Source organism: Cyprinus carpio, chromosome B19 (genome assembly GCF_018340385.1).
Source record: "Cyprinus carpio isolate SPL01 chromosome B19, ASM1834038v1, whole genome shotgun sequence".
In the NCBI taxonomy this organism is placed as follows: Eukaryota; Metazoa; Chordata; class Actinopteri; order Cypriniformes; family Cyprinidae; genus Cyprinus; species Cyprinus carpio.
In genome coordinates, this window is record NC_056615.1 from 10,412,126 (window position 1) to 10,428,743 (window position 16,618).

The 16,618-nt window shown below is 35.5% G+C and overlaps 2 protein-coding genes across 5 annotated transcripts in view; both read left to right on the forward strand.

Moving 5' to 3' along the window:
• The first annotated feature begins 364 nt into the window (after positions 1-364).
• On the forward strand, positions 365-2,688 carry LOC109105857 (brain and acute leukemia cytoplasmic protein-like). Of its 4 annotated transcripts, none has more exons than XM_042745766.1 (3): positions 365-870; positions 1,127-1,257; positions 1,462-2,687. In XM_042745766.1, the coding sequence occupies exons 1-3, from the start codon at positions 687-689 to the stop codon at positions 1,552-1,554; spliced, it is 408 nt and encodes a 135-aa protein (XP_042601700.1). In that variant the 5' UTR covers positions 365-686; the 3' UTR covers positions 1,555-2,687. The 4 variants fall into 4 exon arrangements, with proteins under 4 accessions (XP_042601700.1, XP_042601701.1, XP_042601699.1 ...); XM_042745767.1 differs by having other exon boundaries at positions 368-870; positions 1,127-1,203; positions 1,462-2,688; XM_042745765.1 differs by having other exon boundaries at positions 380-870; positions 1,459-2,019.
• A 787-nt stretch (positions 2,689-3,475) lies between these two features.
• LOC109105855 (protein spire homolog 1) overlaps positions 3,476-16,618 on the forward strand; it is a 41,187-nt gene continuing 28,044 nt past the window's right edge. The window contains exons 1-2 of the mRNA XM_042744746.1: positions 3,476-3,968; positions 7,700-7,731. The gene's annotated coding sequence lies outside the window, so the exon portion shown is untranslated. The remainder of the gene's footprint in view (positions 3,969-7,699; positions 7,732-16,618) is intronic.

Consider the following 16,618-nt stretch of genomic DNA (forward strand, 5'->3'; position numbering starts at 1 on the left):
TTTTGCTGGAAAAGGTGAACTACATGATCACATGCTGAATGTAAAAACCAATCAAAGTCAAAAAATAGCACATCATTTTGTTTATTTTGTTTTGTTGTCAGGAGTGAGGAACTATATTCAAATTACTATATACTTTGATTTAATTACTTAGATTTAATTACTCTTTTTAATTAATTTTTTTTCATTATAAAATGTCAAGTGGTGTAACATCAGACAGAAAGTTGTATATCTACAAAATATAGCCTACTGACATAAATATACTGACATTGCCGACACAGTAATGGCGATCAAAAATAGCTTGGTTACACCACACTGACATTGATTTATAATTTATGAAAATCTCGCATTGAATTGGAAAATACAAAACTAGCACTCATCATCTCTCATGGGTGTAGCCTGTGTGTGTGGTTTATAATATATAATTATAAAAGTTTGCATGTGAACACGTTTTTGGTGCTAAAACATGTCACTAAAACGTAAACGTATTCCTCTCTCGTTTATTTTGGTGCAAATCGCCTCTACACAGTATCACAACAAACTGATGTGTTAAAGGATGACAAATCTCAAGTTTGGCAAATGCACGAGGGGACTCATTCACTCACAGCTGCGCGTGGGACCGGAGCATAATCGCGCGCGTTCGTCTGCATCATTTATTAGTGCATGCATCGCTCCATCTTCTTATTTCAATGGGCTGCGGTGGGAGTCGAGCAGATGCTATTGAACCGCGATATCATGAGAGCTGGACCAGAGAAACCGAATCGACGTGGCTTACCAACACCGATGCTGAAATCCCCAACGGCGTGACTTCCAAGAACCGCGTCGTGCGTGGAGACTCTAGCCATCTTATTAAAGACAGTTCAAAACTATCAGGTAGCCTATATGCTGTTTTTGGTAAAAGTAACAGATTTATAATATGTATACACATACGGTTGAAAATATAAGCTATTTATCTGATGTAAATGCAAAAGTCTGTAGCTTTAAGATGATGCTGAGGTTTTTCTCTAAATTAAAATCAAAGTTTGTTTGGCTTCATTATTCTCTTTTGAAGTGTCATTTAGTCTTAAAGTAGTTTTTAATTTAGGCAAAAAAATAATCTTTTTGGGCCATATTGTCACTTCCTCCCCAGGCAGAGGTATGGAGGCCAGATCCTGTGGAGACAGAGGCAGACAGATGGTTAATGCAGGAACTCAATGTGGAAAGCAGGTTTTGACTTCCAGCACCTGCACAAACCATCAAAAAACATCCTGCAGTCATGAGGTTTCAGTTACTGAATCAAAAAATAAAGCTATTTACAAAATATTACACATTCAAAGGTATCATTTGCATAATTTGTCAAACTTCATGGTTTTGACAATGTAGCAGACAAAGCAGACTGAAAGAACAGCTGTGTCAGTGTTTGAATAACATTAAGTCTGCTTTTCGTTCGATATATGGTGACAGCTTGTTTGTGTTTTACAGCAGATAAGTGACTCAAAGAAGACAATGCACAAGGAGGAAACTACTCATTCTGAAGGGGTTTCATCTAATGCTGCATCTAACCCAGACGAGCCATGAGGGGAAAACAACTCCATTTTTGTCTGATACAGAGGATACACTCTGAAACCCAGAGGAGTTCAGCGATGTGGATTATGGGCTATATAAGAAACCATAAGCTGTAAAGAGAAATAGAGCTTCACAAGAGATGATATCTTATTAATGCACACTTAGCCTATAGAAATATGCTTTGCTTTACTTTGTTGCAAAACTGGGTTAAAAAGATGCATCTGATCATTAGCATGGCAAATATAGATTATAGTCAACTCCTCACAGGAGTTACTGAGCAAAGCACATTCATAATTTTAATAAATTCAAGTTCATGAAATAAAAAGGAGTTATTGCTAGGGTTATTGCAAGGCTAATTAATATTTTTGTCATGCCTAAATACTTTTAAAAACATAACAACAATTCTAATTGATTGGTAGGTTAATATTATGGCCCTCTTTTTATTTATGTTTTTTGGTCATTCCAAAAATAAGTAATTATTCCATTTTAATTTATTTAAGTTAAAATTTATTTTATTTAGTGTGACAAATGTTTTTTTTTACCCTGCTTTATTTATCATGGACAGCCAAGTGCTGTAAAATCACTGAAACCACTAGATGGAGCAGTTTATCTTACATTTCAATTGCACAGGCACTTGAGACATTACCTGTGCATAGTTTTACCAGATCTTAATGCTGTTTTTGTTTTATAGAAATGTTTAACTTATCCCAAAACTATGTTAATTAATGTCAAGTACAAAATGTTGTTACCTCTAGCAATATGTATGATGCAACATTGTGAATTTTATTTAAATTCTACTGTCCAACACAATAATTATGCCATCCCTTATCATCCTCACATCACAACAATTAAAATTCAAAATGGTAAACATGTAGGAAATGTTTTTATGATTCATAACAGCAAATCAAATACCAAATATAGAAATGCATTAACACAGTTTACTCTGAAAACATATCTGACACATTGTGTAGTCACCTTCACACTCCAGGGACAGAGGCTGCAAATTAGTATGTGCAGAGCATCTGCTGCATGAAATGTAATGTTATTCTTTGTCAATGTCCAGGAAAATAAATAAATAGATAAATAAAACAAATGGGGCATATTTAAGTCTCTACTGATTTTTGCAATATGCTATTTGTTGCTCTTGAAAAGAGCTGTGAAGTATTACAACCAACCACCACTGTCTGGTTAGACATGATGTGTTTTTTGACATACGGCAAATAAAGCTTGTATGGATATTATACACTGTATATTAACTTAGACAAGAGAACCTGCTGTTTAAGATTTTACCAATTTAGATTTATACTATCCATTACCAGGCAAATCAAATTCTAAATCTGACATGATATTTAAATTTATTACCTCAAAGATCCCATTAACTTTTTTTTTTGCTTTTACCATTTCAATTATAGCTGTCACTTATTTGGTTAAGCCAATAGAGTCCATGTGTCTACATTAAATCCACAATTTAGTTTGCAATTTGGATTTGTCACCTTTTTATAGAGAAAAGGGTACAGCAGCCTAATTATTTATGAATCAGCTTTAATTGGGCAATCTAAAACTAAATGATAATCTATTTAAATTTAGCACAGGCCACTCATTATTCCTCAATCATCTTGCATACCAAATAATTGCCATTTAACAGGTTAACATTTAAAATTCACAGTTAGATTTAAATTAAACGTTTTCATCCAAATTTAGGTCAAAATTTAACATATGTAGCCTACTAACATTAACTTTCAGATGTCTTAGCTTGTTATTTTTAAACATTAGACACTGTAAACAAACCACTGCTGGCTACGCAATTCGGCAGGCTAATTATAAAGGTCTTACATTATTATAAAATGTGGTAAGAGTCTTCTTAACAGTTTGTTTTGTGAAACACCTGGCTGAGGATATGACTGACTCTGAGACCATGCGGAAAAGTCATCCGAGCGCTTCTCTCGGAGTCAAACAGCAGCAGCAGCGCGAGCTCAGAAGCAGCGACACAGACAGCAGAGGAGGACGCGCGTGCGCTGCTTCTAGATGACAGACCTAACGTAAACATACCTTTCCTGCCTCTTTATCATCGTAACACAGTCTTTCTTTCTCTCGGGAAGTCTGGAGAAGAAGAATGACTGACAAAGGAATGCTCATCTCACCGTCGGCTCTCCAGGATGCCGCGGATGGAGCGAAACCTGAAGACATTAGTATGGATTGTACGGAAATGAAAAACAAACCTTGTCCGTAAGAGATTTTAACTCTGTACAGTCAGCCGATCAATGAGGAGCAAGCCTGGGCCGTGTGTTATCAGTGTTGCAGGTGGTTGACTCAAAAACAGAGACGGAAAGAGACAGGAGGGAGTCCACCTGGACGGATTGCGGGTCCTGGAGATGTGAGGATCCGGAAGGACGGGACTGTGAAATTACACCAACAGAGCAGTCCAGGTAAACCGAATGTTTACAAGAGAAGTCCAAGTACACGCGCAGTAAATGGCGCCGCGTGAAGCCAGCTAAACAGCAATGGCATTGAGACGCGTTATTTACAACTGACACGTAAATATAAGCGAAATTATGATTAATGGGGGAAATTTCGAATTTTACACAGATTTAGAGATGTCAAATCTAGCTTCACGCCGATTATTTTAGGTGTTTTATTCGAGAATTGAAAAATATAATTTTATGTGTATCATATGCTTTGATTTTATTAGGACCTCGTGGTTTTTTACCATTATTCAATGCCATACAAACCACTCTCTATAATACCGGTTATGTCGTGGCTGCCACTGTAAACAATAGGACCATGTGATGGATTCATCCATAAGCACCTTCAGTCATGAGGGCAACAAAAGGGACCTGCTTTTTGGCCTAGTACTCATGTGATATCATGCATACTTCTCATCTTGTCTCAACATCTGGCATGTTTATGTATTGTTCAGAACGCGCTATTTTTACAGTACCAGGTATGATAAATGTAGAACATTCAATGTGTTAAATACAGCTCTGATGTTATACTCCCAATCATATTTAGTGCATTGGATGTTCTAAGTGAATAATATTAAACCATTTTAGATCAAAATAAACCATCGGATTACTGGTTAAAATAATTTATTTTATATCAGTATGAGAATGAATAGCAAGGCTTTGAATATAGATAATAACTGGTTTCTAATTTTTTTTTTTTTTGCAAAATCGTCATAATTTCAAAAAATTAATTTAGAGAGTGGGATGTCTCAGACAGAACTAGTATAATTAAATTTGCAACCATTATCTCATTTGGGTTCCTTAGCCTCAGGCTTTTGGATTTGGCTTCCATCTCTGTTTCTCCTTTGGGAGTCAATCTGACTGCTGGTTATAAGTGTAATTATTGGGATGAATGGCTTAATCCTTCTATCTCCCTAACAGGGATTTAGACATGATAGTCAGTTATTTGAGCTATTTTTGCTGTTCTATATAGCTAGCACACTTCTATAGGTTTCTTCTGCTTAATAGTTGATAATCCATGACCCTCTTAATACAAACATTTTTTTTTTGAAGTGAAAAGATATGTCTCCTGTTTGCTTATTAAGTATAGAAGTTTAATGCCAAATGTCAAGCAAGTAATTAGATCAAATGGTCTCTATCAGGCAGGAAAATCAATGCTTCTGGTCTCCTGGGGAAGTTTGCTGGACTGGCAAATGTGGATACGTTCAAATTATGCTGACTGACCAATGATATCAGACTGTGGGTTGTGAAATTGCCAGTTTCTGTCATGGTCCATCCCACAGTTTGAGAGTCTATTAGAGATTTGATGTGTAAATAAGGACCAACATCTGCCTCCAAGCTCCAGACAATGCTTCAATGATGTTTATGTCTTCTTTTGATTCATAGTTGCTGCAACCCTGGATATAGCATGTATTCCTTCCAACTAGAAAAATTAAATATGAAAGTGTAATCTCTGAAGATCCTGAGAAGCCTAAGATATAGATTAATCTGGCATTGATAACGCTTTCACTTTCTGTCCTACAAGGTGTTGTGATTGCATCAAAAGCATCAGAATATATTGCATATTTGTCACAGATGTTGTTGCTAGTATTTTCCATTAACAAATTTAACATATTAAGTAAACCACTTGGTGGCTCTATTTTAAATTAATTGTCTGACTAAGCTCAAAAATATGAATATTTATTAAAATAAATAAATACAGAGTCATTTTTAGCAGCATGGGTTTGCACCTTTTCCTTTTTGTCCCAGTTTTGGTTACTTTCCAATCGAGTCAACACCCTTGTGAATGGCTTTCCATGGTAAGAAGGTCACATTGTAAAGGATGAATTATTTCCAGTGATCTCCTTTCATTTTTATAGGAAGATAATATTACAGTACTTGTCTGTTTTCATACAGCAATGTAATTGGCATCTGTTTTGCACTGAAAGACAAAAGAACCTCTTCAAAAACACCTCTTTCATGTCCGGATGGTGCAGGTTAGACTCTATGAGGATTCAGTTTCAGACGTCTTTGCACATTTTCAGTTATATTTGAGTTTCAGTTGTTGAAGGTGGTTATTGCAATGACACTGGGTTCATTCATTAGGGGCAGAAATGAACTCTGGGTCTCAGCCAATCCCAGAGGAGGCTCTTTCTTTTAATGCTGTAACATTATACCTCCAGTGCCACTGAAGGAAGGGCTAAAAGACAGGCATTATGATTCTAACCCCAATGTAGATGTTGTGTATTTCAGGCTCAATGGGCACAAATTGCGTCTCTGTCTGCCTCTTATAGATTTGAGTTAAATATTTCATGTGAAGGTTGTCTGAGGTGAACCCCTGGGTACCTCTGTGTAATATAGAAATGGGGGAGGGGGGTTGTCATGGTCAATTTCCCTTCTATGAAATTTATTCATGGCTGCGACACACTGCACACTTTTCTAGAAAGATGCTGTTAATTAACAGTGCTTTCTAAGGTCAGCATCTCTTTTATTATTGCATAATCATATGCATTAAAATTAAGTGCTTATCTCATTCTGCATCATTTGTGCTTTGGAAATGAATGCTACCTCAAATCATGTGGCATGTTGAGGTGTTATATTTACTTCTTTGATTTTTGGTTTGAATATAAAACAAACAAAAAAACCCTATTGACTTGCATTGAAAGATGTACCGAGGAAAAGCGTCTCTTTTGACTTGGACCAAAAAAAAAAAAACATTCAGAACATCCCATGAACAGCATACCGATGCATTAGCAACCACCAGTTCTAGCCACAAAATAGAGTAATGTTATTGTACAAAGTAAAAATGTTATTTAGTTTCTCTATAAGCAAATATATTTTTAATAATTACTTATAAACCATTGAAGACTTACTGTGATCTGTGAGGTTGGTAATCAATGATACATGCTGAAGCCATTAGCATGCATTGTGTCAACTATTTTTATATAATCATGTTTAACAGCACAATTGGTGAAAAACTATATTACCCATGATTTTGCAAAGAAATCTGCACCCATCATAGAATCAAAACAAACAAATCACGCCAAAACAACTCTTTAGCGCTCACCTGCTCCCATGAAGCATTGCGAATGATGTAACAGTCAATCTCCCTACACTCTCAAGACTACTTAAATATTTATGTATATATGCATATTTTACAAAAAACGTAAATTATATTATTTCCAAACACATAATCAACATCAGTAGTTTTATATTTCTCCATCGTTTGTAATTCGATTATCACTTGTAGTAGTTCTTTCCGGCATTAAAGCCATTAAACACACTTTTGTACTGTACCTTTTGTACATTTTAAGTACTTTTTAAACATGTTTTTGCTTCAAATAAAAGTTTGTAATGTTTTGATTGACCTAATACAATAGAAATAAATACATAGGAAAGAGAGGGTACATACTTCTGTAATCAAGGCTGCAGAAAAAGTACTATTGCAAGTGCATAGCAACTTCAATCCAACAATTACAATAGCAGCACACTAACAACCACCCAAAACACCTTAGTAAACACCCTGGCAACCACCTAAGAATCCTTGACAACTACCCAGAATTTGAAAAATCTAGCTCTAGATGGTCAAGCTTGTTGATAAAGATAAAATTGTAACGTGAAAAATTAATGATTTGTGGTATATGTGAATTTAAAACATTGAGAATGATAATGCATATCTGATTTGTTTCCTTTCTTTTTTCTTCTCCCCATTACAGATAAACACATCCCGCCCAGTTCATCAATAGAGGTGAGTCATGTTCGCTTTTGTCGAGATGCCAGACTGGTTTTTGACTTTTGAGAGAAATGAGTCATTCTGTTGCTATATTTGGTTTCGGGCATCAGCTTGACAAGCCGTCCTGAGGAAAAGCTAGTTTTCATCTCAGTGTGTTTGGTTTCTGAAGGTTTCTAGAAGCAGGTTGATGGTATTCATTAGCTGTTTGTTCTTTGTCGGTGTGACAACCATGATGATCTCAGCCTGTCTCAAAGACTGAGTGTTTTGGTCTCTAGAGCTCCCTGCCACTTTGGGAAGTAGCCAGAGCTTTGCTGTAATCCATTTGGAAATAGTTTTCCCAAGCTTTTCAGCACCAAGAGATCTCCTGCTGTCCAATCTGAACATAACGAGACATATTTACTGCCTTTTGATTTAGTAAACAAGAGAGTTCTGTACATATAGGTACTGTGTGTTATGCTAAAAATACTGAAGATCTTTTGGCTAAATGTGATAGATTTTAAAATGCCCTCAGCGGTAACAGATGGGTCCACACAGGAGGGATGCGCACATGCAAGCACGCGCCCACACAGCAACACACACACAGACTCGCAAACAAAAAGAACACATGCGACTGTGCATGCATGCATTCGGAGCCTTCTCTGAACGAGATTATCTACAGAGCACTAGATGCTAGACTCGTGACCGTGAATGGGAGGATATTCAAAGAGGAGAACAGCAGGGCCCTGCCTATTCTGCACACAAACACTATCTCTTCTCCTATCGAGTCGATACATAGCCAAGATAAGCCATTTTGTAAACATTCATGAGCCATGTGACAACTTTCGGTAATTTAATGTTCTTCAAGTTGAATGGTGTCTGTTCCTTGCTGATGTATGTAATGTGAGCAATTTAGATCGGCCAAAAATTCAGTTTTACTCACCCTCATGTTCTTCAAAATTGTGTGACTTGCTTTCTTACGTGGAACACAAAAGGAGACATTTTAAATAATGTGCTAGTTGCTCTTTTCCGTGCAATTGCTATGAGGGCAGTGCAGAGTTTTCAAACCTCAAAAAGGACTCAAAAGTGAGATAAAAGTATCATGAAATGGTCCATATTTCGTGTCTACTGGAATCAAATGATAGTGTTGTGTGAGAACCAGACTTAAATACTGATAATCTTAATAGAAAAGAGTAGCAATGATGGGTTGTAGTGAATGATTCATTTGAGTCAAAACTTTGAACCAGTGTTGTTATTGCTAACTAAAATTAAAACTAGAAAAATAATTTTCATTAATTGACAGAAGAAAATTAAAAAATGTTGCTTTCACAACTATTGTTACTGAAACTAATAAAATTGAAATAAATATAAATAAAAGCTAAATAGAAATATTTTAAAAAGCTAATTAAAAAAGAAAATGACTAAAATTAAAATAAAACTTTTATAGATAAAAATATATATTATATATATTAAAGCTAATTCAAAGTAATAATGAATACTGTAATAGTATATAAATAATAAAATAGAATTGTATGATCTAACTCAAAATTATTTGTTAACAAATTGGTTCCTTAGTTAAACAATTATAATTGGATAACAACAAATTTTTATAACTTAAGAATACTTTTTTAGTCTTTCTACTTCATTTTTGAAGCTTTAAAACTTTAGTCCTTCTTTGTAATTGACCCTCTATGGTTCTTTAATGAATCATGACATCACTGTAGCACCTCAGTTCAAGTGGCACGTAAACCCATCATCTTTTCATATTTACTATACAACATAAAATAAACATGAATGAACATCAGAAGGTGTTTCAAAGAGGAGAACAGCAGGGCTGGGGGCAGCTGTGGCCTAATGGTTAGAGATTTGGACTTGTAACCAGAAGGTCGCAGGTTCGAGTCTCGGTGCTGGCAGGAGTTGTAGGTGGGAGGGAGTGAATGAACAGCGCTCTCTTCCACCCTCAATACCCATGACTGAAGTGCCCTTGAGCAAGGCACTGAACCCCCAGTTGCTCCCCGGGCACTGGATATAGCTGCCCACTGCTCCGGGTGTGTGTTCACGGTGTGTTCACTTCTCACTGCTGTGTGTGTGCACTTGGATGGGTTAAATGCAGAGCACCAATTTCGAGTATGGGTTACCATACTTGACAAATGTCACGACTTTCACTTTTATTTTTTTAACCGCAGGAAGATGTTAGTACACACCATTTTTCAAGTTTAAGTTCACCAACGTTAATCTACTCTCCTGTCGGATTTGTTTGTCGGACAAAATGGCAGATTCAGCATTGGGATTGGTCAGATCACCTGCCAATCAACAATTGCATGGAAAAGAGCAACCACCACAATCTCAAAATATCTCTTTTCGTGCTCCACTGAAAAATAAAGTCTTGCAGATTTGGAATAACATGAGGGTAAGTAAAGGATGACAGAATCTTTGTTTGTACATAATGTTTCATGTGTACACTCAGTGAGATCAGAGCGTTGGGCTAAGGCGTCCTCCTCGTCATAAAGCCTACACTGTCTGAGGGCAGTAATGAGACAGGGTGTGTGTGTGCTCTGTTCTGCATGACTGCACCTCTTGCTCAGCGATCATGTGATGTTGCAGTATGCATGTTTAAGACCTCGCCCTCATTTAAGCGCTGCCTCTGCACTGAATGAAGTACAAGCAAACTGCTGCTGGCCACAGACAGGCCACGTCCACAGCCCCCTCTGGATGTGTCCCAAACCGACTGCCCAGTGAGTCAGTGACTTAACTGTAGTGCTTTTGCATGAAAGTGCCTCCTAAGGAATCTGGTTTCAGATAGGCATCATAATGTTCCACCTACAACAGATTCAAGTGAGCTTAAGAGATGACAACGTGAATTTTTTTTAATTGCTGCAATACTTATTTCTTAGTAGAAGAGTCAATGATGAGTAGTCAATTTATTCACTTCTGTTTCATGTGGTTTGAATTTTTTTTTTCCAATAAAAAAAACAAGTTTAAATTTAATGACTCTAAAATGTCATGTGGTCTAACATACATCTTAATCTTTATATAATAATGTTTTGTTAAAATATTACTTTTTCTTTTCTAATAAAAGATGATTATTTCCAAACTCTTCAGTAAGGGTTTCTTTTCAGAAATTTCTCATAAAAGATGGTCATTTTCTAATGTATTTTGAATAAATTAATGGATGGGACAAAAAAGAAGCCTTGTGCAGTAATATTTATTTTATAATAGTATTAATATTTAGAATTAGCCTTAGTGTTCATTTTGATTTTTTACTTTTAGTTTAGGTTTTAGTAATTTGATGTGGTTTTGTCATTTTTGTTATTTTTTTTCTATTTATATTTCAGTTTTTAGTCATTTTATTACTTTAACTTAAACACCTTTTATTTCACTTAATGGCCAGAGTAGCATTTCAGGTATTTTACAAGTTTTAGTGTTCATCTAATATTTGCATTTTATTTCAGCTTAACTTCAATTAATGAAAACAGTTTTTAGTGGTTAACAATAACAACACTGCCCTTGTATCATTGACCCAGATATCATAGGCAGTAAAGATCACATTTGTGCTATACCCTCAAAAACCAACCAGATGAAGATATCTTGCTAGACAGGATGCTTCAGGACAGGATGATTTTTCAGCTTTCAGAGACAGCCATAATCTGTCTCAAAATAACCATTATTTGTTAATAGTTAACAGTTAAGCATTAGTTGTCACTGCAGAATCATATCGATCCTTCTCCAAAATGCTGTTGTTTGGGGAAGTGCTCTCTGTTGGGCTTCATCCAGCCCACTCTGGCCTTTGGCAGTTCACCCGGACAGGATAAGGCAAGCTGACCTAGTTTTTCTCATTAACTCAGTACTATTGGCAGCACTCAAATACATTATAAATAGGAGAATAGTGATCACATTTAAATGCCTTGGCTTCTAACCAGCGACCTTCAGCTAAAAACAAACCACTCCATCAAAATCAGACTGAGAAACTTGTAGGTTTCCAAGTGCTTCCATATTCACCATTGTGCATCCGCCAACTGACCATTAAAGATTTTATGACCTACACAAGCTCTGAAAGATGAAAGATACAAATTTTGACCCATAGGCATCTTGGCAGTTTATTGAAAAATCGTGAGGGTCACCGTGTTTCCTCCCCCAAGGTGCACAGTCAAAAAGGATTAGGCCCAAGAACCAGTTCAGTGGCTAAAGTGGGATTATCACTCTCTTAATGAGAGTTTCTTTAAGATACAGGTCGTACTACCTGTCTGTGGTTCTCGAGGGAGAGGCTGCTGTTAGACCAGCTTTGGATGAGGAGTAGGAATGCTGAAGGTCTGTAAAACACCCGTAGAGACTCTTGTAAATTCCCAATACAACTTCCCCTTCAGTGACTGATGTTTTTTAACAATCCATCTCTGAAATACCCCTCTTGCTTTCGCTTTCTCATTTTTATGGTGTTGTGCAGGGTTGGAGAACTTGTTTGTTAGCTGTGAGCTTGATGCGCTCATGGTTTTCTTTATCACTGCACAAAGCCTGTTTCTTTCAGCTCGCTGCATAACTTTCCTTCCTCTGCGGACGGTGTGAGTGTGTTTGTGTGTTAGGATGAGGTAGAGTGTGTGAGTACTTTGGCCTAGTCACACACAGCCTTGACGCACAACCTTAATTTTCCTATTCACATTTGGTGCCAATTTACGCACAACCGTTACTTTTTAGTCATGTAATAAACCTCAAATTACATGTTGTTCTCTTATTGTCTCGTGCCTTCAGGAAGATTCTCTGAATTTCAGCTGGTTTACAGTTTAAGAACATGACGTGAAGACTCTGATCTCTAGCCACACATAATCTTGACCCATATAGCTAGGTCTGTCATGATTATTACATAATAGCCTGATTTATTATTATTTGATAAAATCGTGATTATTTGAGTGAATAATTTAAAGTCTGTATTGAAGTACACACTATATTTTTTAAATGTATTTATTTGTGTTGTACACAGAGATAATTGAAGTTTTACCAGAAAATACTAAGTTTTTCTACTTCAAAATTTCATGTTCAATTCAATGTGTTACTTAGTTTTTTTCTAAATGAAAATTGTTTCTACACCATTTTTTTTCAATGTAGTGTGGTTTAATTTAATAAGCCATGTGAAAGTGAAGAAATACTGTTTTATTTTTGTCATATTACTGTATGGTGATGAAGATAATATAAATACAAATATTGTTTATAACTATTTAATTTTTTAAAATCAAATTATTAATTTTTAAAGTGTTGTAGTATTGAAAATATAAAATGTAATATAATATGCATTTTACATGATGTAATAAAACATTACATTTATTAATTTATTATAATACTATTGGAAATGATCATGAATTTTGTTTACATGTTTTCTAATTCATTGTGCAATTCTTGCATATTCAAGCATGCTCTATAACTAATATAAACAGAACAATTAAAGCATTAATTGCAGTTACATGTCAGCCAATGTTTCTTATTTGCATAAAGCCATGCTTTGTAGTCAGCTGAGGAAGATCACTTGAGTGTGTGATGTAAGATGTGTGAAGTCAGTCTAGAATCAGTTTTATTCTTCACATTTCTTGACCTTTTTAAATATTATGATTCCATCCAGTGTGAAATAAATGTTATTAGTCAAAACAAGAACTTGTTTTATCAATGTTTGGCTAATCAGTCATAAACCAACCATGCATGTGCACCTTAAGTTGTTAATGGCTTCTGTCTTGCAGAGTCTCTGAGATTGTGTAACATGCAAATGACTAAAATTAAACAAACAAACAAACACTGTTAAATATCAGAATATCAGAAACACATCTAGAATGGTTTGGCAATTCACCATTAGGTTTGTGCATCTCTAACCTGTTACTTCTCTGGCTTTTGTCACTGAATGGTTCACTAAACTGCCAAATAGCTTTGTCTGAGAGAAGTTGATGAGATTTATGCTGGTTTGGCCATGAGTCAACCTCATAAAGTTACCACATCCTTTCCCAGAGGACTTCAAGGGTCGTGAACAGCAGAGTGAGACTAATGGTTTTAGGTTTTTGATGAAACATGGTCTCCGGCCCCCTCACACAGATCAGATCGTCTGTTAGATTGAGTCTGCTGCTTTGAGCTCACCGGGGTTCTGGATCTGATGGCTTACTTGCTTTTACTTCATTGCTGTCTTTCTCTCTGTCTTGCTGAGAGCGATAGCAACTACATAACAGTATTGAAAAAGTTTGGGGTCAGTAATGTTTGAAAGTTTTTGAATGAAGGCTGCATTTATTTGATCATAAATTCAAAGCAGCAATATTGTGAAATATTATTGCAATTTAAAATAGCTGTTTTCTATTTTAATTAGGCCTGTCAAATCAAATAATCACAATTAATCACATTCAATATAATTTTATGTATATTAGATGCATTTCTTAAATGTTTACATGTATTTATATATACATATAAGTATACACATTACACACACATATAATATGTAAACAAACTTTTATTTTGGATGCGATTAATTGCGATTAATCAATTTGGAAGTCCTAATTTTAATATATTTTAAAATGTAATTTATTTTCAGCATCATTGCTCCAGTCTTCAGTGTCACATGATCCTTCAGAAATCATTCTAATATGCTGATTTACTGCTCAAAAACATTTCTTACTATTATTAACAATGTTAAAAACATGTCGCTGCTTAATATGATGTACCATGATATATTTCATTAGTGTTGGATTAAAAACAAAACAATATCTTACTGACCACAAATTTTTGAACAGTAGTGTATATTGTGAAATTTTTTTAAATACATTTTTTTTAAAGGATTAAGGCACTATTTTATAACAATTATGAGCTGTATCTTAAGCTATATGTGCAAGAAAGTAGTCAAAAGTTTAGAAAAAAGTATAGGATATATACATTGTGTCCTGACTAAATGGATTATCCATCCGTTTCTACCTTAAATGCGTGAAGGAGGTCATAGAGAGGTAAGGGAGTATGATTTTTCCCATGTTAGAAAAGTAGCACAAGTTGTCTCCTGGTCAGTCTCTGTACAGGACAGTGAGTCAGTGTTTGTCTGAGGGAGGCAAATGTCCACCTTGCTGTAGGGCTCTGGATGTAGCCCAGATCATTATGTAACCGTTCACTTTTTCTCTTTCATTCACTTTCTCATAGTGGTTTTTGTACTCCATTCTTTTGCTTTCAGCAGGTCATCTCTGTGCCAGTCTAGCACTCAGTGGATGTCGGTACTTTGGGATCCAAATGTTCCTGAGAAACAGTTCTTACATGCCCCTTAAATGCAGTTTGTATTCTTATACAGTGCATGAAATGTAGGCTACTTTTTTTTTGCCCATGAAGCTGGTAAAAAAGGATGAAAGCATTGGATATAGGAATCTGAAAAGTGTTTAAATCAAAAATGTGGATATGACAGATAGGATTTGACAGGAGCGTTGTATAAAAATAATAAAATACTCTGAAAGATCAGGAAAATGAGGATTCCCCTCACACACAATCATTCAAATTTAGTGTTGGCCTTAAACAAGTATGGCAAAGCTGACATTAAATCAGCGCTTTTGAGGTCACTTACAGTGAGCTTCACAAAAACCAGCATATAGCTAAATATTAAATCAAATAAAGACTACTTTATCATGTTTGATATGAAAATAGCAAAGGCTTCTAAATGATCAACATGATCAAAACCTTGCTGAAAATCCTGGTGTTCACAAACTACTACATGCCTTCTGTCATCAGATTGATATCCTTACAGATTTTTCTAAAATAAATGAATGAAAACAGTATTAGTAGAAATATTTTAAGATGAACACTTACTAGACTGAAGCAACTTGGAAGCAAAACAAGGTTTCTTGATTATCCATCATTTTTAGAAAAGTCATGTTAAAATGTGATTAACAATCAAATGTACAAAGAGAACTAGCTTTGATCATAAACCTAAGAAATTTCATTGAAAGATATAGTGACATCTAATATTTATGTAAGTAGTCTGCTATAATGTTATAAAAATCTTATTGATTTAAATATCAGAATTTTGTCTTGCTTTTGGTTCACTGCTGCACCAAATTGCATATTTTTTCTTTATTTTGGGCCTCGGAATAAAACGCATATTTTTTTAAAGGTTCAATAAATAATTACATAAAGCAAAACACACAATAATAGATTTTTCAGACTATATCAAATAACAGGCTTTACATGATTAAAATCACAACAACATCGCATTGCCATATTTTTTAACAGCTATATTTTTATTTTTGCAAGTGAAATGATAGAAAAATATCTCAGTATATGGTCAAAATAAGGTCTAATTTATAGGAATGTCCATTCTGGTAGAAATCAACATTACATTACAAAGTTCTCATATTTGGTTGGCGGTAAGTGTTAATTTCTCACCCTATTCAATATAGTTTATCTGGGGCTGGAACGCAAGACCACAGGACCCTTAGGCAAAACCGTCTCCCCCCCCCACCCACCTAGATTCATGTGATTGTGAAGCAACTATGTACTGTAAGTGTATCATGGTGTGGTTTGAACCTCTGGACTTCTACGGTCTTGAAGCATGTGCTCCGCATACATAGTCAGAAATCGGGCCCTGATTTTATCCTCAAAAACTCAACATGATGCAGTTGTGTAAAATAGAGAAGAATGGCATTGTTCTGGTCCTCTCCAGTGGCTCATCTCCATATGATGCTGGGAAAATGGTGAAGAAACTTTGCCTTGGAGCAATGATGTCATGTGAGAAGCGCTCCGAGAACAGTAGCCTGTGTCTTCAGTTTTGTGTAGCGTGAGAGATGGATAGAGCTTGAGAGAAAGGAAAACAACTGCATAATAATGTGAATTTAGACATACTGAGTTGGATGAAATATCACTCCAAAGTCAGTTTAACTAGTTGAGGTGGGAGGTCAAACCAGGCGTGTTCGTATTCTTTGTCATAGAACTGCAA